The sequence below is a fragment of the Hypanus sabinus genome, chromosome 5, assembly GCF_030144855.1.
Source record: "Hypanus sabinus isolate sHypSab1 chromosome 5, sHypSab1.hap1, whole genome shotgun sequence".
Classification (NCBI taxonomy): Eukaryota; Metazoa; Chordata; class Chondrichthyes; order Myliobatiformes; family Dasyatidae; genus Hypanus; species Hypanus sabinus.
In genome coordinates, this window is record NC_082710.1 from 69,088,110 (window position 1) to 69,115,278 (window position 27,169).

Consider the following 27,169-nt stretch of genomic DNA (forward strand, 5'->3'; position numbering starts at 1 on the left):
TTGAAAAAATTCAAAGCGCGAGAAGTGTCATGAACATAGGTGGGAAGGGATTGAACAAGGGGGGGATAAAACTGTGTCAAGGTATGCAGAAATGAGTTCGGTGGGGCAGGAGCAAGCTGAGACAATAGGTCTACCTGGACAGACAGGTTTGTGGATCTTGGGTAGGAGGTAGAAACGGGAAGTGCGGGGTGTGGGAACTATGAGGTTGGTGGCCCTGGATGGGAGATCCCCAGAGTTGGTGATGGTATAGGAGACAGTGGCCTGGTGCTCCTTAGTGGGGTCATGATCAAGGGATAAATAAGAGGAGGTATCAGAGAGTTGTTGCTGTGCCTCGGCCAGGTAGAGGTCAGTGTGCCAGACTACAATAGCTCCCCACTTAAAGGGAAAAAGATGGGTTACCAACATCTTAAAACTAAACATTCTGGCTAGGTGGGCTCATCAGCCATGGTTAGCAACTCATCTAGCAGAAAGAAAACTCTGATTTCAAAGCTCTGCTGCCTTATGGTTATATCCACTCAAGGGGAAGGCTTCAGGAGCAAATCCCAGAGTAAAATCTGGAGCTGGACTCCGTAAGGCAGTCCTATACCGAGTTCAACATAGACTGTCAATTCCTGCGACACCACTAGTGCCAATCTGCCGTTCCTTAGGATTTATCAGCTGTGTGGAGAAGAGAAGCCTGCTGCAGAGGCAACAGCTTGCTCTCCATATTGTACTGCCCTGGCACTGTACTGGCAGTGCTGCACCATAAACATAGACACAAAATCCATGGTCGACACCGACCAACAGAGGTCTCAAAAAGTTCCTGAGCAACAGGACAGATTTATCACAAGGATAAAACAGTGCCTTAGGCCTTAAAAAAAAATTTGCATGCGAAAAGAATCCTGGAAAAGATTTGTTCAGCTCATCACATTTCACAAGAGGTTACATTTTGTTACATCAGGAAAGTTTTATTTATGTTGGCAAGATGACACCACCTGCGAAAGGTGCATCCAGCTGCAGCTCCTGACAAACTGTGTTAGGGAACTGGAGCTGGAGCTGGAGCTGGATGAACTTCGGATCATTCGGGAGGTGGAGGCAGAAATAGACAGGAGTTTCAGGGAGATAGTCACCCCTAGGAGTCAGGAGACAGGTAGTTGGGTGACTGTCAGAAGAGGGAAGGGGAATAGGCAGGAAGAGCAGAGCACCCCTGTGGCCGTTCCCATCAGTAAGTATACCGTTTGGGATACTGTTGGTGGGGACGACCTACGAGGGACAAGTTGCAGTGGTTGCATCTCTGGCACTGAGACTGGACCCTCAGCTCAGAAGGGAAGGAGGGAAAAGAGGAGAGCAGTAGTGATAGGGGATTCAATTGTTAGGGAAACAGATAGGAGGTTCTGTAGAAGAGATCGAGAATCCCGGATGGTCTGTTGCCTCCCTGGTGCCAGGGTCCGTGATATCACGGATTGAGTTCTCAATATTCTCAAGAGGGAGGGTGAGCAGCCGGATGTCGTGGTCCGTGTAGGGACCAATGACATGGGTAGGAAGAGTGAAGAGGTCCTGAAAGGTGAGTTTAGGGAGCTAGGACCAAGTTAAAGGACAGGACCTCCAAGATAGCAATCTCAGGATTGCTACCAGTGCCACGTGTAGGTGGGTTTAGAAATAGTAAGATAGTGCAGATCAACACGTGGCTGAATACATGGTGCAGGAGGGAGGGCTTCAGATTTATAGATAATTGGGCAGTTTTCCAGGGAAGGTGGGACCTGTTCCAGCAGGACGGTTTACATCTGAACTGGAGGGCGACAAATATTCCAGCAGGTAGGTTTGCTAGAGAGGCTCCAGTAGATTTAAACTAGATATGGTGGGGGGGGAGGGGAACCAGAGTGTAGGAACAGATGAATGGGAGAAGGAAGAAAAAGAAGACAGTAAAGTTCTTTGTACTGTTAGAGATAAACAGAGAGGAAGAAGTGGAGAATTTCTTAAATGCATTTATTTTAACGCTAGGAGCATTGTAAGAAAGGTGGATGAGAGAGCATGGATTGATACCTGGAAATATGATGTTGTAGCTATTAGTGAAACATGGTTGCAGGAAGGGTGTGATTGACAACTAAATATTCCTGGATTTCGTTGCTTCAGGTGTGATAGAATCGGAAGGACAAGAGGGGGAGGTGTTGCATTGCTTGTCACAGAAGATATTACAGTGGTGCTCTGGCTACCTAGAGATGGTATGTATAATTATCTGGAGAAACAGGGTCTGATTAGGAACAGTCAACATGGATTTGTGCATGGAAGGTCATGTTTGACAAATCTTATTGAATTTTTTGAAGAGGTTACGAGGAAAGTTGACATGGGTAAAGTAGTGGATGTTGTCTATATGGACTTCAGTAAGGCTTTTGACAAGGTTCCACACGGAAGGTTAGTTAGGAAGGTTCAATCGTTAGGTATTAATATTGAAGTAGTAAAATGGATTCAACAGTGGCTGGATGGGAGATGCCAGAAAGTAGTGGGGGATAACTGTTTGTCAGGTTGGAGGCCGATGACTAGTGGTGTGCCTCAGGGATCTGTACTGGGTCCAAAGTTGTCTGTCATTTACATTAATGATCTGGATGATGGGGTGCTAAATTGGATTAGCAAGTATGCAGATGATACTAAGGTAAGTGGCGTTCTGGATAATGAAGTAGGTTTTCAATGTTTGCAGAGAGATTTAGGCCAGTTAGAAGAGTGGGCTGAGCGATGGTAGATGGAGTTTAAAGCTGATAAGTGTGAGGTGCTACATTTTGGTAGGAATAATCCAAATAGGACATACATGGTAAATGGTAGGGCATTGAAGAATGCAGTAGAACAGAGTGATCTAGGAATAATGGTGCATAGTTCCCTGAAGGTGGAATCTCATGTGGATAGGGTGGTGAAGAAAGCTTTTGGTATGTTGGCCTTTATAAATCAGAGCATTGAGTATAGGAGTTGGGATGTAATGTTAAAATTGAACAAGGCATTGGTAAGGCCGAATTTGGAGTATTGTGTACAGTTCTGGTCACCAAATTATAGGAAGGATGTCAACAAAATAAAGAGAGTACAGAGAAGATTTACTAGAATGTTACCTGGGTTTCAACACCTAAGATACAGGGTAAGATTGAACAAGTTAGGTCTTTATTCTTTGGAGCATAGAAGGTTTAGGGGGGACTTGGTAGAGGTAATTAAAATTATGAGGGGGATAGATAGAGTTGACATGGATAGGCTTTTTCCATTGAGAGTCGGGGAAATTCAAACAAGAGCACATGAATTGAGACTTAGGGGGCAAAAGCTTAAGAGCAACATGAGGGGGAATTTCTTTACTCGGAGAGTAGTAGCTGTGTGGAATGAGCTTCCAGTAGAAGTGGTAGAGGCAGGTTCAGTATTGTCATTTAAAGTAAAATTGGATAGGTATATGGACAGGAAAGGAATGGAGGGTTATGGGCTGAGTGCGGGTCAGTGGGATTAGGTGAGAGTAAGCGTTTGGCACAGACTAGAAGGGCCAAGATGGCTTGTTTCCATGCTGTAATTGTTATATGGTTATATGAGTTGAAATTAATGAGAAATTAGTCATTTTAAAATATGCTGTTACCAAAAAATGTGTAACATTCTTGGCTGTTATCATTATTGCTCATTTCATTATCAGTCAGTAGCAGAATCACAAGTTATTGATAGTAAATATTAACAAATTCTCGAAAAGACTAAACTTGTCATATTAATATCCGCAAGTATTTTTATACTGTAGTATTAATTTTATTTTCCCCTAACTGCTAAGTAGACAGTTTTGAAGAGTTTAAAAGATCAGATGCACTAGATTTATTTGAAAGAGCTCACTACAGAATAGTAAAGTTGATCATCTTACCTGAAGAGTACTGAGAGATTCCTCAAAGGCGCATGGAGCAATTGTGCAAATAATTAATGTTCTTGCATTGCCTCCTAATGAGTTTTGCAGAATTCGAGTCAGTTTACTGTCCCTATAATTTAGAAATCTGATAGAAATATAAAGAGAATTAAAATGAGCAAGCAATAAGAATGAAAGCACACAACCAGATCATGTGAACTGCTGCATTAGTGCAGCTTCCGCCATTCCCCTTCTTTTCATGTTCAAAGGTTGCTGGACCAGCAATCACATCAAATTAAGGCAGCAATTTTCAACTCATTCCTGGTCCTTTCCATCACAGAGCAAGGAGTCACCTTTGCATTAGCTAGAGATCCATGTTGGAACATTCCATAATGCACTGAGAATTTTCAGTACATCTGGATTATTGCTTGGTGAGAGACCCCGAGAAGAACAAACACCCTAGCTCAATTCGCAACTTATTCTGGTGATTTCAGATGCTTTCACTCTGAATTCCAGACAATATTTCAGTAAAATCCAGTATTCATACAGGAAACTGTGCACACTAGGGGTAAGCCAGGTCAAAGCGGGCAAAATAAGCATTCTCTTCTGCTTTTCTGCCTTTGTCAAAATACTCCATGTCTCGGCAGGGTATAGACTGTCTAAATCGAGAGCAAACTCAGGAAGTGATGCAATAAGATCAGACCTCCTTTCTCCATGTGTAACGTATAGAAATCAATTTGCTGAATCCAGTATGATTGTAGTTTATAACACCATTCCTTCCATTTTATAACAATACCGTAATCTTGGGTAATGGATAGTCACAAATTATTCCTATCATTTCGGCCTTAGTCATCTAATGAATGTCACATGAAAATTAAACCAGGTGTTTTACACACTTTCTTCAGACTCTCATAATACCATAACCCCAAGGGTGCTTGCTTTCATATAGCAGTTATTCAAAAGGGTAACAATGGATAGGCAGATAAAGTGTTTGGTTCTATTGCACTTAATGTCTACTGGTTTAAAAATATTTTTACTTTGTTAAAAGGCTGCTTTATTAAACCAAATATTGCAAAATTGGAAATAGGACTGAGGAAATTATGTAACATTGTTTATGCGAAGTAAAAAAGAATGGGAAGGTTAAGTATCTTCACAGAAATATTATGTTCAACAGTCAACCAAATGTGAGCAACAGCACCACTGCAAAATAATTTATATGTGCATGGAGGAGGTCTGGGTGGGTGGGGATGGGGGGGGGGAGGGGAGAGGAAAAGAGGTACTTAAATTTATGGTGCATTCCAGGGAGGGAATAGAGGTGAACATGGAACCACAGGTGAGGAGTATGAAGCACCTGCAATTTGGAGATCAGAAAAGCAGGTTGGACAGATGTTCACGGGTGTCAATGATACATGAAGCCTTTCTTAAACTGAAGCTCAATGAAATTTGAGGGGTGGGGCCAAAGAGAAACAGAAGTAACTACAACCTGAGGAATTTATTACTTACAAGATACTATAAAACACTGATAAGCTGCTATCTGATTTGGAAATACAGATGATTTACCCTCCCACTTTCCATGGCCTTCCAACTTTGTTAGCTCACTGAAAAATATATAACCATGTAACAATTACAGCACAGAAACAGGCCATCTCAGCCCTTCTAGTCTGTGCCGAATGCTTACGCTCACCTAGTCACACCTACCTGCACTCAACCCATAGTCCATTCCTTTCCTGTCCATATACCTATCCAATTTTTTTTTAAATGACAAAATCAAACCTGCCTCTACCACTTCTACTGGAAGCTCGTTCCACACAGCTACCACACTGAGTAAAGAAGTTCTCCCTCATGTTACCCCTAAACTTTTGCCCCCTCTCAACTCATGTCCTCTTGTTTGAATCTCCCCTACTCTCAATGGAAAAAGCCTATCCACGTCAACTCTATCTATCCCCCTCTTAATTTTAAATGCCTCTAACAAGTCCCCCCTCAGCCTTCTACGCTCCTAACTTGTTCAACCTTTCTCTGTAACTTGGGTGCTGAAACCCAGGTAACATTCTAGTAAATCTCCTCTGTACTTTCTCTATTTTGTTGACATCTTTCCTATAATTCAGTGACCAGAACTGTACATAATACTCCAAATTTGGCCTCACCAATGCCTTGTACATTATTACTGTACTATCATACTGTGCAATTTCAGAAATCATCATGAATTTTAAATCTGCATACATATTCTAGACAAACAAAAGGACATCAATTTACAGAAAGGATTGAAGAAATTATCAACAAAATATCAAAATAAGAGCCATTTTGAAAATATTGGCAAAAATAAAACTCAGATCTCATTTGAAATTATTTTATTTGAGCCCTGCAATTTGATTTAGAGCAACATGTAGATCAATAGTGCATTGCAATGTAGGTTATAAATATTCTACTTTGTTCATGTTCTGGGAAGTAGTAAAACACAGCAATATAATCATTATTCCCACATGCTTTAATGTTCTTTAGAAGAAATTTGGATGTTTACTTGTCAGGTTGAAAACAATTTTTGTGGAGTGAGTTACATCTGGCACAAGTTCAGAATGGTCAGACACACAACCTTCTGAAAACAATCTCAGCATGACAGGTATTGCCAGAGGGAGAGACTGTTAATTTCCCACGAGGCCACTTAAGGAAAAGCAGACTTTGGACAGGGCACACACAAATGAAACTGTCATTAGAAAAGGAACCAATGAATGATGGGTAGGACATTTTATCATTACATTGTCATCTAAATAGTAAATACAGTGGCAGGCAAAATTTTGGGCACCCCTGATCAAAATTTCTGTTACTGTGAATAGCTAAACGAGTAAAAGATTACCTGATTTCCAACAGGCATAAAGTTAAAGATGACGCATTTCTTTAATATTTTAAGCAAGATTATTTTTTTATTTCCATCTTTTACAGTTTCAAAATAGGAAAAAAGGGCCCGAAGCAAATGTTTGGGCACCATGCATGGTCAGTACTTAGTAACACCCCCTTTAGCAAGTATCACAGCTTGTAAACACTTACTGTAGCGTCTTTCAATTCTTGTTTGGGGGATTTTTGCTCATTCTTCCTTGCAAAAGGCTTCCACTTCTGTGAGATTCTTGGGCCGTCTTGCATGCACTGCTCTTTTGAGGTCTATACACAGATTTTCGATGATGTTTAGCTCAGGGGACTCTGAGGGCCATGGCAAAACCTTCAGCTTGAGCCTCTTGAGGTAGTCCATTGTGGATTTTGAGGTGAGTTTAGGATCATTATCCTTTTGTAGGAGCCATCCTCTTTTCATCTTCAGTGTTTATTTATTTTTAAAACACATACGGTGTGATGTTTGCTTCCAGAATTTACTGGTATTTAATTGAATTCTTTCTTCCCTCTACCAGTGAAATGTTCCCCATGCCATTAGCTGCAACACAAGCCCAAAGCATGAACAATCCACCCCCGTGCTTAACAATTGGAAAGGTGTTCTTTTCATGAAATTCTGCACCCTTTTTTCTCCAAACATACCTTTGCTCATTGCAGCCAAAAAGTTCTACTTTAACTTCATCAGTCCACAGGACTTGTTTCCAAAATGCATCGGCTTGTTTAGATGTTCCTTTGCAAACTTCTGACGCTGAATTTTGTGGTGAGGATGCAGGGAAGGTTTTCTTCTGATGATTCTTCCATGAAGGTCATATTTGTGCAGGTGTCACTGCACAGTAGAACAGTGCACCACCACTTCAGAATCTGCTAAATCTTCCTGAAGGTCTTTTGCAGTCAAACGGGGGGTTTTGATTTGCCTTTCTCGCAATCCTAAGAGCAGTTCTCTCGGAAAGTTTTCCTAGTCTTCCAGGCCTCAACTTGACCTTATTGGAGAATAAAGTTGCAACGTTTGCTGTGTGGCCAGAACTATGTGGCCAGCGTTGTGTTTGCTATTTGCTATGTATCCAATAAATTGGCCAGAATGTAATCTCTGTATTGTCTCTGTACTATTGAATGCATCAGTGCCTTAAGAATGTAGCTAACAGTGAAAGTAAGCATGTAGAGATAATGGTGGTAGATGGGATCGTGGAGTGGTGTGATGGTATGAAAACCAGTCAAAGCCAGGAAGGGGGACACGTGTTCCAAGGAGTAGACTCGACAGGATCGTGCGATGGTCTGATGGTATGAGAACCAGTCAAGGCACTAGAACAAGTATATGCTAATGTAACTGAGATAAGAAAGAACTATAAAGAATACTATGAACTAGGCTCAGCGGACAATTAGTGACACGTTCATTGTCTCAGCTTTTGTTTGCAAATAAAGGCCTAAATTTCTCGAAGAATATTCTGTGTCTCCTGGTTATTTCAAGAAACCACGACAACCTCCACCGTTCCTGTTAACTGCCATTTCTTAATTACATTACGAACTGAGGAAACGGCTACCTGAAAACACTCTATCTTCCTGTAGCCTTCTCCTGCTTTGTGGGCATCGTTTATTTAAATTTTCAGAGTACTAGGCACCTGCTAAGAGGAGCCCATGGCTGCTGATTGTTGGGACAAGGTTTGAGGAGTCAGGGTATTGAAAAATCTTTGAAATTTGCATCACCTGGCCTTTCCTAATGATGACTGTGAACAAGCCATAGCCCTAACAAGCTAATTAAGGTCTGAGACTTTAGTAAAAGTTATCTGAGAGCTCAAATCTCTTTGGGGTGCCCTATCTTTTGCATGGTGCTCCTTTCTTTTTCTCCCCCACTCTAAAATTGTACACAACAAAAATACACTAATCTCACTCAAAATGTTGAAAAGAATGTTTCATCTTTAACTTTATGACTATTGGAGATCAGTTCACTTTCTACTAACTTAACTATTCACAGTAACAAAAATTTTGACCAGAGGTGATCAAACTTTTGCATGCCATTGTATATTATCTACATTATATTAAATTGAGATGTTTCTTACCCAGATTGTCCATCACTAAGCTTCTTAATAACTTGACCAAGTATAAACAAACTACGGTTGATGTTGCATCCTTCCTTTAAACGGACACCTACATCATAAAGAGAAATCATTTGTTCATCACAGGAAAATGAGCAAGCAGTTTGAAGTAACAATAAGCTTCATACAAAAAGTGAAAAGCAATACAAAGAAGCTTAATGAAAACTGCAGGAGAAACTGCAATGGAACGGGGAATACACATACAACTTCAGATTGGAAGTTAGCAATAAATTTTTCATAATACCTGGGGGAAATAATTAACAAAGAATGTCAAGAAAAATAAAAATAAAGACCAAGTCCAGTTAACTAATGATTCTCTCTGGCTTGGATTAAAACTTATACAATTTCAAGAACAATGTTTTCATATAAAATTTAAATTTTAAATTTAACACATAACACTTGGGATATTTGTAGCGAGACTCAGAGGCAGAAATATACAATTAATTGTTTAAAATATTACAAAATGTGATAATACTAAGTAAATTGGAGTATGGAGGTAAATTATCCAGTATACTACTAAAATTTTACAAAGTACCTTCTGCTCCTGTTTGACTGGCTCGTTCACTGCCTGCCAGATCGACCAAATTCTATGAAAGAAATTCCCTATTTAATTTTCAATTCAGTGCTGCAGACAGTATACAATGGTAAAAACAAAGCAGTTTATTCACCAATGTGATCAATTGAAGTTACAAGTGCTCATTCAATATTCAGTTTGCAAATGATTAAAAAATTCTTTCAACTGCAGCTGACTAGTTGTGACAACATCCTCTTCTCTTTGTATGTAATCTGCAGATTGAGCTCATGATATTTTGTGGATAAGATGATTTAAGCTCAATTATCCCATCCACAAAATATCACACAGCAACAAGAATACCCCCTCTATATACCGGGGGGGGAATGACCTATTAGGGCAGAGCAGTAGCAACAGCCAGGCCAATGGTTCTACAGCCATTTCCAAGGCTCAGCATGGAAGTATCAAGTCAGGCAGACGGTAGTAATAGCAGACTCAATAGTTAGGGAGACAAACAGATTCCGTGGCTGTGAAACAGACGTCAGGAAGGGATGTTGCCTCCAAAGAGCTATGATCCAGATGTCACAGAAAGACTGCAAAGATTCTCAAGTGGGAGAATGAGGAGCCAGAGATCATGGTGCAGTAATAATAGGAATAAAGGAGGAAGAGGTCCTGCACAATGAGTCTTGGAAATTAAAGAAAAGACTGAAGAAAGGTCCTCCAAGGCAGCAATTTCTGGATTAGTCCCAGCACATGTACTAGTCAGGGCAGGAATAGAATGATAATACAGATGAATGCATGGCTGAGGAAGTGGTGCAGGGTACAGGGTTACAGATTTTTATCATTGGGGTGTCATCTTCAGAAGGTTTGAACCTGTACAAAAAGGATGGGTTACACCATAACCTGCAGGGGACCAATATCCTTGTGGTGAGGTTTGCTAGGGCAATTGGGGAGGCTTTAAACTAAGTTGGCAAGGAGATGAGAACCAGAATGATAAGACTGAAGATGAGGCTGTTGGTATACAAGTTGACACAGTGTTTAGTAAGACTGGGTTAGTAAGACAGGCAGGGCAAAATTGCAATCAGTTGGATGAGGTGAAGTGTAACATGAGGGCAAAATCAATAAAGCTGATTAATGCAGGACTGAACGTGTTATATTTGAATGCATGTAGTACACAGAATAAGGTAGATGACCTTGTAGTACATTTACAGACTGGCAAATATGATGTTGCGAGCATCACTGAGTCAAGGCTGAAAAGATCATAGTTGGGAGCTTAACATCCAAGGATATACCTTGTATCAAAAGGACCAGTAGGTAGGCAGGAGTCAGGTGGCTCCGCTGGTAAAAAATGAAATCAAATCCTTAGAAAGAGTTGACATAGGGTCAGAAGATGTAGAATTCTTCTGGGTAGAGTTAAGAAACTGCAAGGGTAAAAAGACCCTGATGGGAGTTATATACAGGCCCTTGAACAGCAATTAGGGTTTGAAATACAAATTACAACAGGAAGTAAAAAAGGCATGTAATCAGGGCGATGTTATAATAATCATGGGGGATTTCAGTATGCAGATATATTGGGTAAAAAAAAAATTCAGGTTGGTGCAGGATCCCAAGAGAGAATTTGCAGAATGCTACAAGAGGACTTTTTAGAGCAGCTCATTGTTGAGCCCACTAGGAGAAAGGCAATTCAGGATAGGATTTAGTGTAATGAACTAGATATGATTAAGGAACCTTTAGGAGACAGTGTTTATAATAGAATTTACCATGCAGTTTGAGAGGGAGAAGAAAAAGTCAGCTGGGTCAGCATTACAGGGGATTAAAGGGAATTACAGAGGCATGGGAAGAGATGGCCAAAGTTGAATGGAGGGGGACACTAGCAGGGATGATGACAGAACAGCAAAGCTGAAGTTTCTGGGGGCAATTTGGAAGGCACAGGATAGATACATCCCAAAGTAGTATTATTCTAAAAGTGAGAATGAGGCAACTGTGGCTAACAAGAGAAAACAAAGACAGCATAAAAGCAAAAGAGAGGGCATGTAATATAGCAACAATGAGTAGGAAGTTAGAGAATTGGAAAGCTATTAAAAAACCAAGGGAAGGCAATTAAAACAAACACACAGGACTGAAAAGATGATCTATGAAAGTCAGCTGGCCAAAAATATCAGAGGCTTGCAAAAGCTTTTTTTCAGATATATAAAAGAGGGTTGACATTGGACTACAGGGAAATGACGCTGGAGTAGCAGGAATAGGGGAAAAAGAAATAGCAGATGAATTTTGTGTCAATCTTCATGTGGAAGACAATATCAGTATAGCAGAAATTGGAGTATCAAGGGGTAGAGAGATTTAATTGCTATTACTAAGGGTGCTTGGTAAGTTGAAAGATCTGAGCCCGATAGACGACGTGACAGCATTCTGAAAAAGGTAGCTGAAGAGATTGCAAATGAATAATGACCTTTCAAGACTCACGAGTTTCTGGAATGGATCTGGAGGACTTGAAAAATGCAAATGTTACTCCATTCTTCAAGAAAGGAGGGAGACAGAAGAAAGTAAGTTATAGGCCAGTTAGCCTGAGTTCAATGGTTGGGAAGCTGTTCAAGTCTATTATTAAGGTTAAGATTTCAGGGCACTCGGAGGATATGGTAAAGTATGCCAAAGTCAGCATGGTTTTCTTTAGGGGAAAGCTTGCCTTACAAATCTGTTGGCATTTTTTGAGAAAGTAACAGGAAGGATAGACAAGGAGAGTCAGTGAATGCTGTGTACTTAGATTTCAGAAGGCCTGTAAGATGCTGCTGCACATGCAGCTGCTTAACAAGATAAGGATCCATGGTATTACAAGAAAGATACTCACATAGATAGAAGATTGACTCTTTGGCAGAAGACAAAGAGTAGGAATGAAGAGGGCCTATTCTGGCTAGCTGCCGATGACATGTAGTTTTTAAAGGGGTCAGCATTGGTACCACTTTCACATTATACGACAACAATTTGAACGATGGAATTAATGGCTTTGTGGCCAGATTTTCAGAAAATACAAAGATGGCTGAAGAGGCAGGTAGTGTTGAGGAAGCAGATAGGCTGCAGAAGCACTTGAGCAGATAGGGAGAATGGACAAAGAAGTGGAAGATGGAGTATAGTGTAGGGAAGTGTATGGCCATGCACTTTGGTAGAAGCAATAAAGGCAGAGACTATTTACTAAACAGAGATAAATTTCAAAAATCAGAGGTGCAAAGGGACTTGTAACTCCTCCTGCAGAATTCCCAAAAGGTTAACTTGCAGGTCGAGTTGGTAGTAAGGAAGGCAAATGCAATGTTAGCGTTCATTTCGAGAGGACGAGAATACAAGAGCAAGAATGTGATGCTGAGGCTTTGCAAGGCATTGGTCAGACTGCACTTGGAGAATTGTGAGCAGTTTTGGGCCCCTTTATTTAAGGTAAGCAGTGAGGGGAGAGGGACCAGAGGAGTTTCACAAGAATTATAATGAGAATGAAAAGGTTAACATATGAGGAGTGTTGAACAGCTCTGGTCCTCTACTTGCTGCAGTTTAGATGAATTGCGTGGGTGGATGGGTTGGGGGAGGGGGGTAAGATTTCTTTGAAATCTATTGAAAAATCTGGATAGAGTTGAGGTGGAGAGGATGTTTCCTAGAAGCGGGTGAGTCTAGGACCAGGAGCACAGACTCAAAACAGAGGAACGTCCATGTACAAGGTGGAACTTCTTTAGCCAGGGAGTGGCAAATCTGTGGAATTCATTGCCATGGGCAGCTGTGAAAGAAAATTTACTGAGTATATTTAAAGCAGAGATTGATAGGTTCTTGGTTAGTCAAGCTGTCAGAGGTTACAGGGAGAAGGCAGGAGAATGGGGATGAGAGGTATAATAAAGCTGCTATGATGGAATGGCAGAGCAAGCTCGACAGGCCGAGTGGCCTAGTTCTACTCCATGTCTTATGGTGATTATGTACAAAGTATTACTGCACCTCAATTCAGTGTGCCAGGCCCCCTTATGATCAGGAAACACTATTAATAACCTTCCTTCCCAGATTAAGAGAGCATGGAAGTACATGCTGATGGCTGCATAATCCTCAATCACCTCACAGTTACTCAGAAAATAAAGCAGTCTGTGCCTGAGTGAATCAGAATCAGGTTTATCACTGGCATATGTCAAGAAATTTGTTTTTTTAAACGGCAAAATAACAAGGCAATACATAAAATACACTGTAAATTATAATAAGAAATTTATAGATGGCGTTTGAGCTGAGCCCAGCCACACAACTGTGGGTGTTGATAGAGTAGAGCAGGGGGCTAAGCACACACCCTTAAGGTGCGCCAGGGTTGATTATCAGCGAGATGTTCTTTCCAATCTGCACAGACTGGTCTCTCAGTGAGAAAGTCAAGGATCCAGTTTCAGAGGAAGTTACAGAAGCCCAGGCTTCGGAGCTTGTTGATGAGAACTGAGGGCATGAGAACTGTGTTGAACTTGTAGTCAAAACAGCATCCTGATGTAGGTATTGCTATTTACCAGGTGATCGAAGGCTAAGTGGAGAGTCAATGAGATTGCACCTGCTGTAGACCTGTTGTAGACCATTGGAGAGGGTTCAGAGAAAATTCACTAGAATAGTTCCAGGAATGAGAGGGTTAACATATGAGGAACGTCTGACCGCTCTTGGACTGTACTCCTTGGAGTTTAGAATGAGGGGGGACCTCAGAAACATTTCAAATGTTGAAAGGCATGGACGGAGTGGATATGGCAAAGTCTAGTACGAGAGGACATGACTTGAGGATTGCAGGGCGCCCATTCAGAACAGAGATGCAAAAAAAATTTTTAGCCAGAGGGTGGTGAATCTGTGGAATTTGTTGCCATGGGCAGCAGTGGAGGCTGGGTCATTGGGTGTATTTAAGGCAGAGATTGATAGGTATCTGAGTAGTCAGGGCATCAAAGGTTATGGTGAGAAAGCGGGGGAATGGGACCAAAGGGGAGATTGGATCAGCTCATGATGAAATGGCGGAGCAGACTCGATGGGCCGAATGGCCGACTTCTGCTCCTTTGTCTTATGGCCTATTGTGGCAATAAGCAAATTGAAGTGTGTCTAGGTCCTTGCTTAGGACCTCTCAAGACACTTTAACACAGGAAATCTGAATCTTCACTCTCAACAATTTCTCTTTAGGCTCTTTCCACTTCTTCAGATTCAAGGGATAACCATGGGCACCCTCAATGGCCCAGCTATGCTTGCATCTTTATTGGCGATGTACAAACTTTTGTAGAACAGTCCATGTTTCAAACCTTCACTAGTATAATCCCCAATTCTTCCTTCATTACATTGACAATTGCATTAGTGCTACTTCATGCACCCATGCTGAGCACATCAATTTCATCAGCATTGCCTCCAACTTCCAACCTGCCCTTAAACTCACTTGGTCCATTTCTGACACCTTCCTCCCCTTTCTCAATCCCTCTGGCAACTAGCTGTCTACCGATTTTTTAATAAAACAACCAATTCCCTCGGTTATATTGACTATACTCATCTCCTGTAAAACTACTAATCCCTTCTCAGTTCCATCATCTCTGACACATCTGTTCCCAGGATGAGGCTTTCTTTCCCAGGACATCTTTGCTCTTTCAAAGAGCAGGTTTCTCTTCTTCCACCATTGATGCTGCTCTCACCTACACATCCACCATTTCCCAGACATCCATGTTCACCACACCTTCCCTCCGCCTTGACAGGGATAGAGTTCCTCTTTTCCTCACCTACCACCCCATGAGCCTCCACGTCCAACACCTCCACAACTTTCCATAAAGATTGTTCTCTAAATGATTTCCTTGTCCATTCATCCCTCAAGATAACTAATTTGTCCCACTAAGCTCCCTCCAGGTACATATTCCTACAAGCAACAGAAATACACTTACCCATTTACCTCAGCAGGTCAGGCAGCATCAGACTCTTCCTGATGAAGAGTCTCGGCCCGAAACGTTGGCTACTCTTTTCTCACGGATGCTGCCTGACCTGCTGAGTTCTTCCAGCATCATGTACGTATTCTTTGATCCACAGCATCTGCAGTTGTATTTTTGTGTACCCATTTACCTCCTCCCTCACCTCCATTCAGGCCCCAAACAATTCTCCAAGGTGAGGCAACACTTCACCTATGAATCTGTTTGGTATCGTCTTTTGTATCCAGTGCTTCTGATGCGGCCTCCTCGGCATTAATGAGACTGACGTAAATTGGTGGACTACTTTTTCCAAGCGCATCCATTGCAACCACCAAGCGCAAAATATCCCAATGGCCAAATAGTTTCATTACTATCCCCATTCTGACATGTCAGTCCATGGCCTTTACTTTTGCCGTGAGGCCAGTCTCAGGGTGGAGGAGCAACACCTCATATTCCAGCTAGGTAACCCCGAACCGTCGATCATTTATTCATTTCCATAGATGCTGACAGGCTTATTGAGTTCCTATAGCATATTGTCTGTGTCCCTCTGGAATTCCAGCATCTATAGAGCTAGATATATTTAAGATTGAAGTACCACAGGGTGATCATTGTTGAGGCAGTTCACTCTTAGGGGCTGGTATGACAGCTGTTCTTCTGAAGCAGGTGGGTAGCTCTGAACACAGCAGCGAGATTGAAGATGCTCTTGTAGACTCCTGCCATTTAGTTGGCACAAGTTTTAGAGCCTCACCAGGTACACCATCAGGCCAGACGCCAGACACTTATGAATGAATGTTGACCCTCTTAAATGATTTTCTGTCATTGGCCTCCAAGACAGATCACAGGGTCACCAGATGCGGCAGGGATTCGCAAAGGGGTCATTTTGTTCTCCCTTTCAAAGCATGAATAGAAAGCATTCAGCTCATCTGGGAGTGAAGCATTACTGCCATACATGGTGTTAAGCTTTTGCTTTGTAGGAAGTAATGGTTTCAAAGGTACAATTTAATGTCAGAAATGTATACAATGTACATCTTTAAATGCTTTTCCTTTGCAACCATCCCCGAAAACGGAGAAGTGCCCTAAAGAACAAACGACAGTCAAATGTCAGAACCCCAAAGACCACCCCCCCCCCCCGCACAGAAGTGACAGCAAGCAACAATCCCCTATCCCCCCCCACCGGCAAAAAAAACACCGGCACCTGCCACCAAGGACTCAAGCATAAAAGCATAAGCAACAGCAAAAACACAGATTTGCAGTTACCACAAAGTCTTCACAACTCACCCGGTATTTGACATACCACAGGCTCTCTCTCTTCCCCAGTAAGGCAGAAAGAGCTGCCTCCATTTTCCCAGCAAGCAGAGAGACATAACACACAACTCACTGGTTTACGATGTTAAAAGTCCGCCACGTTGCTTCTTGAGTTCTGTGCCCAAAAATCTGGGCACACAACTGCAGATATTCTGACTCCCCCCGTCTCCTGTCATAACACTGACCCTCAATCCACCCGTCTCCAGAGCCCCAAAATCCTAGGCATCCCAATCTGAGCCTGACTCTTAGGCCAAGCCCTTGGCATGCCGAACAACAACGGCCGGTTATGAAACCCTGAGAGCGGGTTCCTATTCACAAAGAACCATAGACAGTGTGTGACTCCAGTTCAGGATCTTCAAAAGAACCCTGAAAGGGGAAAATAAAAATAGTAAAGCTGGAAATAGAGCTGCTGCCGAAGATGCAAGCAAAGGAGTCACCATTTAGTGCCATCATCACTCCACCTTCCTACGAACCCTGCCAGAGCTGACATGCATCCAATTCAGCCTTGGACTAGAATTGTTATCCACTTAAAATAGCCTTCTGTTGAATTTCTTGTATGATTCTAATCACCGGTGTTGAATGGCACAGGATCTAGCCCTCAGCAGAGTAAATTACCTGGTTCATCCACAACATTTGGTTTGGGTATATCCAGTATGTTCTCAAAGGCACATACTCATCCACACAAGTCATGATGAAATCAGTGACAAATGTGCAATACTCATTCAGACTCTAAGATGAATCCCTGAATATTGTCCACTCAAGGCAGTCCTGTCGGCACCCCTCCACCTCCCTCAACCATACCTTCCTGGTCCTGATTACGTTGCTCAGTTCCTCTAGTGTGTGCTTGATTTTGGCCTGACATGGAATGTACACAGCTACCAGGATGGCAGAAAATTTCCTTGGCAGATAAAATAGATGACAATTTGATCGCTAAATGTTTTGTTCAAAATCAGGTGAGCAGGACAAAGACAAAACCACCAGTTATACACCATGAGTTAATCATAACGCATACTCCAAGTCATCTATCTTTAAAAGCCTCAGCTGTCCTACCTTTGCAGAGAATCATAAGCCATTGAGCTGCAACCAAGTATACAGCAGCCCCTTATGTCCCTCTGGGACAGCAATTTTGCTCTATATTCACCCTCAGAGTGAAGCAACACATTATATTATGTCAACCTGATGGCATGAATATTGTTTTCTTCCGGTAAAAAAAAATCCCTCCCCCTCCCCTCTTCTTCTATTCCCACTCTGGCCTCTTAACTCTCCTCACTTGCCTATCACCATTCTGCATCCCTTCCTCCTATAGTCCTCTCTGCTCCCCTATCAGATTCCTTGTCCTCCAGCCCTTTATCTTTATAATCCACCTGACTTCACCTATCACCTTCGAGCTATCCTTCCCCCACCTTTTTATTCTGGTGTCTTCCCCCTTCCTTTTCAATCTTGAAAACTATTTATCCATTTCCATCGATGCTACCTACTGAGTTCCTCCAGCATCTTGTGTGCGCTTTCCAGCATCTGCAAACTTTCTTATGCGTATAAATTGCAGAGAGTCCAGGTCCTTGCTTAGGCAGGAGTTAATTCTAGCCGTGATCAACTCCTCAGAGCTCTTAATCACCATAGATGAATGCAACTGGGCATAGCTGTTAAGGAAGCTCACCCTGCTCATCTTGAACACCAATATGATTGAAGCCTTTTTGAAACAGGTTGAAACCCTGACAGCATTAGTATGAGATTGAAGATATCCTTCAACACTTAGTTGGCACAGGTTTTCAGTGCCCTGCCAAGTACACCATCAGGGCCTCACACCTTGAGGAGGCTCACCGTCTCGAAACATGTTCAGACGTCAGCCTCCGAGACAGGTATCACATGGTCACCAGATGTTGTAGGGATTTGCACAGATGTAGTTTTATCCTTCCTTTCAAAGTGCGCATGAAAGACATTGAGATCATCTGGGAATCAAAGGTTTTGCCTTGTAGGAAGTGATGGCCTGCAAACTCTGTCAGAGCTCACATTCATCCAAGTTCATCTCCAACTTCACTCAATTGTTTTTTTTTCATTCTTAAGATAGTCTATAAGGCCAGGATAACATTCAGGCCTGGGCTGATAAGTGGCTTATAATATGCCCTGACAAAAGCGGCAAAGGTCCCCTATAACACACGAGTCTAACTGCCACAAGTGATTTATACCTCTGACATTCAGTATTGACGAGTCTTGCTCTGTTTTGAACAGAAACAGATAAGGCTAGCGGCCATGACTAAAAGAGCTAGTCAGGAGGTGTATATACTGCAGTGAGCAAATTGTCTCCTGACACATCAAACCCTGGGTGGATGAGATCAACTACAAGATCTAATGTCCAAGAAGGTGATGCTGCAATGCTTCATGGAGAGCAAAACGCAAGACAAGGCATTCTGGTTATCCATTGCAGCCGAGCAAGTCTCCAGTCGTGATGATTTTTCGTACCATTGGACCAAGATTTGAGGCCAAGTGAGTGGAACTGTCACAGTGCAACGGATTTTTCACTGTAAAACTCCTCCCACACAGGCTTGTTGTTATCAGAAAACAACAACCAACACTTTCTGCTGGGTCACACACTCATGTTTTAGCTTTACAAGTTTGATGGAAAAGAACTCCAAAAATCAATCTTAACAACCTGATAACAGCTAATGAAAAAATTTTAATATGGACTAAATAAGATGAAAGGCAGATCTTCCTGGACTTAGCCCTGACATTCAAGACATCATTTAGATCAGTTTTAAAGAATCTGAGAATGAAAATGAGGGAAATAAGTATTTTAGAAAGTGCACCAGTAACATACAATTTATAAATGAAAACAGAAAATAATGTCCAACCTCGCAATCAAGTTAGAGTTGGCTTAATAATAGAAGGTAATGGCAAGAAAGCCCAGCAACCCCAGATTTCAGACACAATTGCTGGATTTCATGTGGAATGGAGTGGTCTGCTGAACGCTAGCTCTAACCAGAAATATATTGGCCCAAAGGAAAATGACATCTCTGGTTAAACCAGAATATAAAAACAATTGAATCAAAATGCAGAGCTATTAAGTTCAGAAAATGGTGGAGAACTCACCAGATGTGCAACCTTAACTGCTTCATTATCTTTATCCCTGCTTTCCACAATCTGAAATGGAAGATTGTCATTATATTAGAACACTTCAAAAACAACCAATCCTCAATTTATCCTTATATACAAATGTCTTTTAGAGAAGGTTCCAGACCCTTCTATGACAGTATGAATATCTAAAATTCCACAGCAGAATAACACTTCAATCAGAATGTTTAGATCTATCTGAAAATCTAGTATTAATTTGTATTATTTCTCCTTTCAAGTAAAATGGATACACCTGTAACGTATTCATGGCATTGGAACATGAGCATGGCTTAGCAACAATTGCATAGTTTCTCAGTTAACAGAAGTTGTACTTTTTAAAAGATAGGGTTTCCTCGAAAGCCTCTGTTTAAAATTAGTGGCCATTATTGAAAGATGTTGCATAAATTGTATCAATTCAGTTAGACTACCTATACATTCCTAACAAGTCAGAAACATAGTTTGATGGTTATCCCAAGTAAAAAAAACAATCCAAATTATCAATGCTAATTGATACTAAAACACTAAAATTTTGGGACACCACAAGATCAAAATAAAAGGTTCATTGATGCTGCCAGTCAAAGGCATTTGCAGTACTTTCATTGCATCATATTTCCAGCATTGAATCACTTCTGTATTTTATAGTATTGTCTTCCCATCTTGTCAGGAATAACAAACAAGTAGGATTTTTTTATTACTATAGAAGCAAAGTGCCCTAATTTTTCTGAGACAAAATGTAAGGATGGCTCACTTGGAATTACTATAAACTACTATGTACTATAAACATAAAGTAGTACCATAAACTACTATGCACTCAACATAAAGTTCTGCTAAATTGCGCAAGACAGTTATAGATTAAAAAATAAAACTATATATTCTGTGTTAAAACCTTCTAGAGCATTTAGAGAAATAAGTGAGATTCAGATTACCTGCTAGAGAGCAATAAGCAAATCAGTTTATGTCAAATATTATTTATGATTACATTAACACATCTACACAGCAGAAACAATAGAAAAGTGTATCATGGTCAGCAGTAAATGGACAGAGAAATTCTAGTTAGTCATTACAAATATTTAAATCATCTTTTCTAATTCGTTCAAAAGTAAACATTTCAGCATATTTCAACTGAAACATTGCCGTAACTAATCCTTTTGTTTCAGGTTCTTAAAAATAGAGAGCATAATTATTTTTACATCCCAGATTGTTGATATTTGTATCTTGCTCTAGTAGACCACCTGCCATTCATAGAACTATGAATATAAAATCAGTGATCATTTTATTGAATTTGATTTGCACCATTCAGCTTCAGACATGTCCTACTTTAGAGTTACAATCACATTTCAAATGGATTTCAATAATCAATAGAACTCTGACTTACAATGCATATTCTTTTCCACAACTGAACCAACAAATCTAGATTATAGATAATATTATCTTACCACTCTAAAAATTGTATGTGATCGGCTACTACGTTCATTCATCTTTGTTTCCCCATAATGCCTGTTTCCTACAAAGAAAAGAAAATTTTAAAATTGACAAAACATTTCCATTGGAAATAGAATATCAATTCACAATATTGCAACTAGCTATTAAAAATGTTGCTTTTTCCCCCCCAAATGATTCTCTTTTCAAATAGATCATAGCAATATGCACAGTATTTGTTAATGTCATGAGCATAGAAATCTTTCATAGTGAATTAAAACAGCTTAAATGCAACACAAAAATAGTTGGAGTAAAAGATTTAGTAAATGTAGGAAATATCATTGAAAAGAAACATCAAAAACAAGAACACTACAGCACAGTACAATATGACAATGAATAAGAACATTGGATTGAGTTCTGTATTTTTGGAACATCTCAACACAGAATTTGAAGGACTGACAGAAAATGAAACAACTTTTAGTCCAAACATAATTGATTCCACAAGAAAAAAAGTCAAATAGAAGCTATATTGTAGAGGATATAATTTCCAAGTATTATTTTCAAATACTCGAGTATATGCTTCAAACACATCTAAAACATAAAATATTAGAACAAGCCTACGCAGGGAACAATTTTGGATTCAACAATTAAATTTGCATAGTTTAAAATGGAATAACAGGTTGTTCTGCCATAACATGAGTTGGTTATTGTGCGATTAACAGACGAGTGAATGTTATTTGCAATATGCAGGCTGCATTAGCTATAGATAATTGTGACAACCATTTAGTCTGAGCTTTGAAGGTAACTAAAGCCTGTTCTGCTTTACTACAACCCTTTGGGTAGGTAGAAATATTCAATAGTGTTATTTGATGAATCGGGAATCTCCACTTGCAGGCCAACATTTGTCCAACAATGAACACTTGTGATAATTCAGATCTCTTTCAGTTGAGCAAAAACCAAAGCAAATCATACCTAAGAAATGGTATCTGAGCAGAAGTTTGGAACTAATGCATAGTTTTGTCATTTCTGTACAAACAATTTATCTGCAAATAGCATAGTATCATTACAAATTAATTATACAGTTAACGTGCATCTTGGTGTCATTCATTTAAGGGAGATGTATTAACCATAAGCTTCTTTTTCTTTGAATGGAATGATGAGAGTCCTTACTTGCACCCAGATAGATAAATGTAATATCAATGTAACATCCCACCTAAAGGACCAGTATTAGATCATTCAGTATTACCTTGGTGGTGTAAAGTAGGATTATGCACCTGACAGATAGACGAGCTCAAGCACACGTTAGATTAAATTTACAACCACATATACACATGAAGTTTAACTACACAAAAGTGTAATTACAACTTTAAACTTACTTTCCCCTTTTTTGACCCACTTCATTACATCCTCAAATGATACAGCAACTTCTTCAATTAGCTCAGCAACATAAATGGTTCTCTGAAAAATAAGCATTTGAAAATTGACATGAGAAAGAGACTTAATGTTATTTCATTTATAAGATATAATTCATAATCAAGATAATAAAATTTTCATAACAGTTACACAAAGCTTCTCAGGTCTCCAACTGAAATGAGGAAATTTATGTGCAAGCTTTTGCATGGAATGCTCAATGTGCAAATAAAAGTGAATACTGGTAGATTTACAAGCAGCACATAAAATTGCAATGAGATGTACTTACTTCCATATCTTCCCTAATTTCCAGAGGTTTTCCTTTTGAATCACTAAGTAAATCTGATACAGACTCATTATAAATTTCTAGGTAAGAGACACGCAACAGAAATTCTCTGTTTTGCATCTAAGATTTAAAAAAAACAAATTAGTAGTGCAGGTCAGCTGTGAAAAGAAAAACATTCAGTTCCTCAATGCACAAGAAGCAAAGTAACAAATAGGAAAATTGGAAATAGTGAAGCAATTTGTTACAAATCTTCCTGGGATTCTAGCTAATCAACTTTCTTTTTTTAATTTAAATCTGGACGTTACAGATCAGTGCTGTAAATTGTAGTCATATTATACAGAATTGGCAGCCAGTCTGTGCTATGCACAGAAAGTTTTTGAAAATTGAAAATACTTCTGCAACTGGCAAAGAAACAAGAGCATTAAATCTAAATACTTGAGAGTTATAAACATAGGATATTCAAGCAAATCCATTACAAAAGTACAAGGCATAATAGTACATAATCAGTGAAGTCTTCTGCAATCCTTAAATTATAATTTTAAAATACAAACAATAAATTCTCATCTGTCAGCATTTAAAAGCACAATGTTACTTACATCATTAATAACTTTGAATAAATTACGGATTGCCAAAGGAATAAGACCAGGAGTATTTGCATTTCCCATCATTGTATAAGTCTTTCCAGATGAAGTCTGTCCATATGCAAAAATAGTGCCTGATAAACAAAACGCAGACAATATTTAAAAGTAGCATCAAACCCATCTTCTACAATGATTACCACTTTGCACCTTAACCTATTTCAGTCTCAATGTTCAAAGTAAATTTATTATCAAAGTACATATACTTCACCATATGCAACCCTGAGTTTCATGTTCTTGCAGGCATTTTCAGAAAATAAGGAAAACAATAGAATCAATGAAAGACTACAGCCACGGGTTGAGCAACAACCAATGTCCAGATGACAACAAACTGTGCAAATACAAAAAGAAAAAAAATATTAAATAAGCAATAAATACAGAAAACATGAGATGAAGAGTGCATGAAAGTAAATCCAGTTCAATGAAAACAGTTCCATGATGGGGCGAGTGAAGTTTGAACGAAATTATCCCTTCTTGTTCAAGAGTCTGATGGTTGAGTAAAAACTGTTCCTGAACCTGGTGGTCCAGGTCCTGAGGCTCCAGTAACTACTTTCTGATGGCAGCAGCAAGAAGGATATGGCCTTGATGGTAGAGGTCCTTGATGATGGACACCACTTTCCCGCAACAGCTCTCCAATTAGCCATGCTCAAATGGGCTGGGCTATATCCACTACCTTTTGTAGGATGTTCCTCTGAAATGATAGCAGCAAGGAATTTAAAGTTACTGAGCCCTCCGCACCTGACTCCCTAATGAGGACTGGCTTAATGACCTCAGATTTCCTCCTCCTGATCAATAATCATCTCCTTGCTGATATATACTGAGGGGTTATTGTTGTGACACTGTCAATCTCCCTCCTATATGCTGATTCATTGCCACCCTTGATACAGCCAATGACAGTGGTGTTATCAGCATTGGAGCTGTACTTAGCTTCTGTCACAAATATATAGTGAACAGAGCAGGGAGCTAAGCACACAGCCTTGTGGTACACATGTGCTGAGGAAGATTGTGAAGAGGATGTTGCTGCCAATCTGAACTGACTGGGGTCTGCAAGTGAGGAATTAGAAAATTCATTGAGGCCCAGGACTTGAAGCTCACTACCTTTGAGGGTATTGAATGTCCAACTGTAGTTAATGAAGAGCTTCCTAGTGTGTGCATCTTCACTGTCCAGGTGTTGCAGGATTGAATGAAGAGCCAATAAAATGGTATCTGCTATTGAGCTGTTGTGACGCTAGGCAGATTGGACTGGATCCAAATTGCTTCTAGGACAGGAGTTAATATTTTTCACCGTCCCCTCAAAGCACTTCATCACATTGGACTGGGCAATAAGTCAAGGCAGGTTACCATGCTTTCCTTAGTCCCTGATATAATTAAAGCCTGCCGAAAGCAGGCTGGGACCTCAGACTGCCGGTGAGAGGTTAAAGATATTGGTGAACATTTCAGCCAGTTGATCAGCACAAGTCTTAAATATTCAGCCAGGTACCCCCTGGACTGGATACTTTCCGTGGGTTCACCGTCCTCTCATGTTGGCCTCAAAGACTGAAAGCACAGGGTCATCAGGAGCTGTGGAAGTCTCATTTTAAATGTTATCAGTTTTCCTTATTTGAACAGTTCACTAAACAAAAGATCCAAGGAAATGGTGAAAAGGTGAACAAAAACAACTTATGAACGTCAATATCATACCAAAGATTGTTTTTTCTTCCAATACCTTGTACCCGTGGTTTTCTTTCCACTGCCAGGACTTCAGCCTCAAGGTTGCATATAGTATGGTACTTTGTAAACAAATTTACAGTTCTGAACTTTATTCCAGCGATTTCAGCTTAATGCTCCTAAGTTTTTTTGAAAATGCTTTAAATATCCTACACAATAGAAGTATGTTATAATGTAAATGATTGCATCAAATCTATTAACAAGATTCCCCCTCATCTCAGCAAATTGAGGATTTGAGTTGTCATTATGTTTCATCAAAATTCCAGACATCTTATCCAAAAACTGAAACAAGTGGTTAGAGTCCAGCCTCAAAACTAATGATAAAATTATAACCACGAAGGGGTAGAAGTCAAGTAATAACAGACTGTAGGTTGAACATTAGAATGTTTATTAGACTTACCATTATAGCCTTCAGTTATAGAGCACACTATAGAATGTGCAACTTCAGTATAAATAGTTTGTGTTGTCTCATTTTCATGGAATACACGGTCTGGAAAATAATTGTTCAGCAAAAAAATTATTAATCAGCAAAAATTTTCTAATTCCATTACATCTCACAGACAAAGTCAGCTAACTAAGTAATCTATCACTGCCAATTTATTACTACTATTACACCAACAGTCCACAGGACTTAGAGGAGCAAATTCGTAGAGAGATCTGTTGCAAGAAACGTAAAATTGTGGCAATAGGTGATTTTAATTTCTCCACATATTGATTGGGACTCTCATATAGTCTGCAATCTCTACAATTTGCTAAAGGACTAAATGAGAGAGTGTGCAATACTAGATATTCTTTTAGAGAATGAGACAGGGCAACTGACAGAAATTTATGTAGGAGAACACTGCATCTAGTGATCATAATGCCATTAGTTTCTAGGTAATTCCAGAAAAGGATAGGTCTGGTCCTCGGGTTGAGATTCTAACTTGGACAAAGGCCAATTGTGATTGTATCAGAAAGGATCTGGCAAGTGTGGATGGGGACAGATGTTTTCTGGCAAAGGTATACCTGGCAGGTGGAAGGCCTTCAAAAGTGAAATTGAGAGGAAATATTCCTGTCAGAATAAAAGGCAAAGATAACAGGCTTAGGGGACTTCGGTTTTCAAGAGATATTAAGATCCTGGTTACGAAAAAGGAAGGAGGTGCATAATAGTTTTAGGCATGTAGGAACAAATGAGGTACTTGCAGTACAAGTAGTGCAAAAGAAAGCTTAAGGAGAAAATAAGGAGGGCAAAAAGGCAGCACAAAATTACTCTAGCAGACAAGGTGAAAGAGAATCCCAAGATATATTAAGAGCAAAAGGATAGCAAGGGACAAAATTAGTTCTCTGAGAGATCAAAATAGTAATCTAATCACAGAACCGAAAAAGATGGGGGAGATCGAGATTGCATCTGCATTCACTCAGGAGACAGATAGAGTCTATGGAAGTGAAGCAAAAACAGATTACAGAGGAAAAAGTATTTATTGCCTTGACGGATATTAGGGTGGATAAATCCTAGGCACCTCACAAGGAGTTTCCTTGGAATCTGTGGGAGGCTAGTGCAGAAATTCCAGGAACCCCAGAGATCTTTAAAATCCCTTTAGCCACAGGTGAGGAGGTGGATGATAGCTACTGTTGCTCCATTGTTTAAGAAAAGCTCTGAGAATAAGCTGGGAAATTATAGGCCAGTGAGCCCAATGTCAGTAGCGGAAGTTATTGGAAGATATTCTAAGGTACCGGATAGATACGTATTTGGTTGGACAGTGACTGATTAGGAATAATCCAACATTACTTTTTTGTGTGGTAGATAGTGTCTAACCAAAATTGTGGTGTCTAACCAAACTTGTAGAGTTTTGAGGAAGCTACCCAGAAAGTTGATGAGGGCAGGAACTGCAGTGGGATCTGACTGACTGGAAAAATGGGCTGAAAAATGGCAGATGGAATTTAATGCAGACACGTGAAAGATATTGCACTTTTGAAGGACCATCCAGGGTGTATTACTCAGTGAGGAGTGTGGTAGACAGAGCAATCTGGAATACAGGTCCATAATTCATTGAAAGCGGTGTCAAGGGTAGTTAGGGTGGTAAAGAAAACTTCTGAC

The 27,169-nt window shown here is 40.1% G+C and overlaps 1 protein-coding gene across 1 annotated transcript in view; it reads right to left on the reverse strand.

Moving 5' to 3' along the window:
• Window positions 1-27,169, reverse strand: part of cenpe (centromere protein E) — a 151,473-nt gene that overhangs the window by 119,186 nt on the left and 5,118 nt on the right. Inside the window, exons 3-11 of the mRNA XM_059970108.1 lie at window positions 25,493-25,582; window positions 23,344-23,462; window positions 22,751-22,867; window positions 22,428-22,509; window positions 21,069-21,136; window positions 19,612-19,662; window positions 9,329-9,380; window positions 8,758-8,845; window positions 3,848-3,974 (exon numbers count right to left, since the gene is read on the reverse strand). Of these exons, the coding sequence (XP_059826091.1) occupies window positions 3,848-3,974; window positions 8,758-8,845; window positions 9,329-9,380; window positions 19,612-19,662; window positions 21,069-21,136; window positions 22,428-22,509; window positions 22,751-22,867; window positions 23,344-23,462; window positions 25,493-25,582 (794 nt within the window). The remainder of the gene's footprint in view (window positions 1-3,847; window positions 3,975-8,757; window positions 8,846-9,328; window positions 9,381-19,611; window positions 19,663-21,068; window positions 21,137-22,427; window positions 22,510-22,750; window positions 22,868-23,343; window positions 23,463-25,492; window positions 25,583-27,169) is intronic.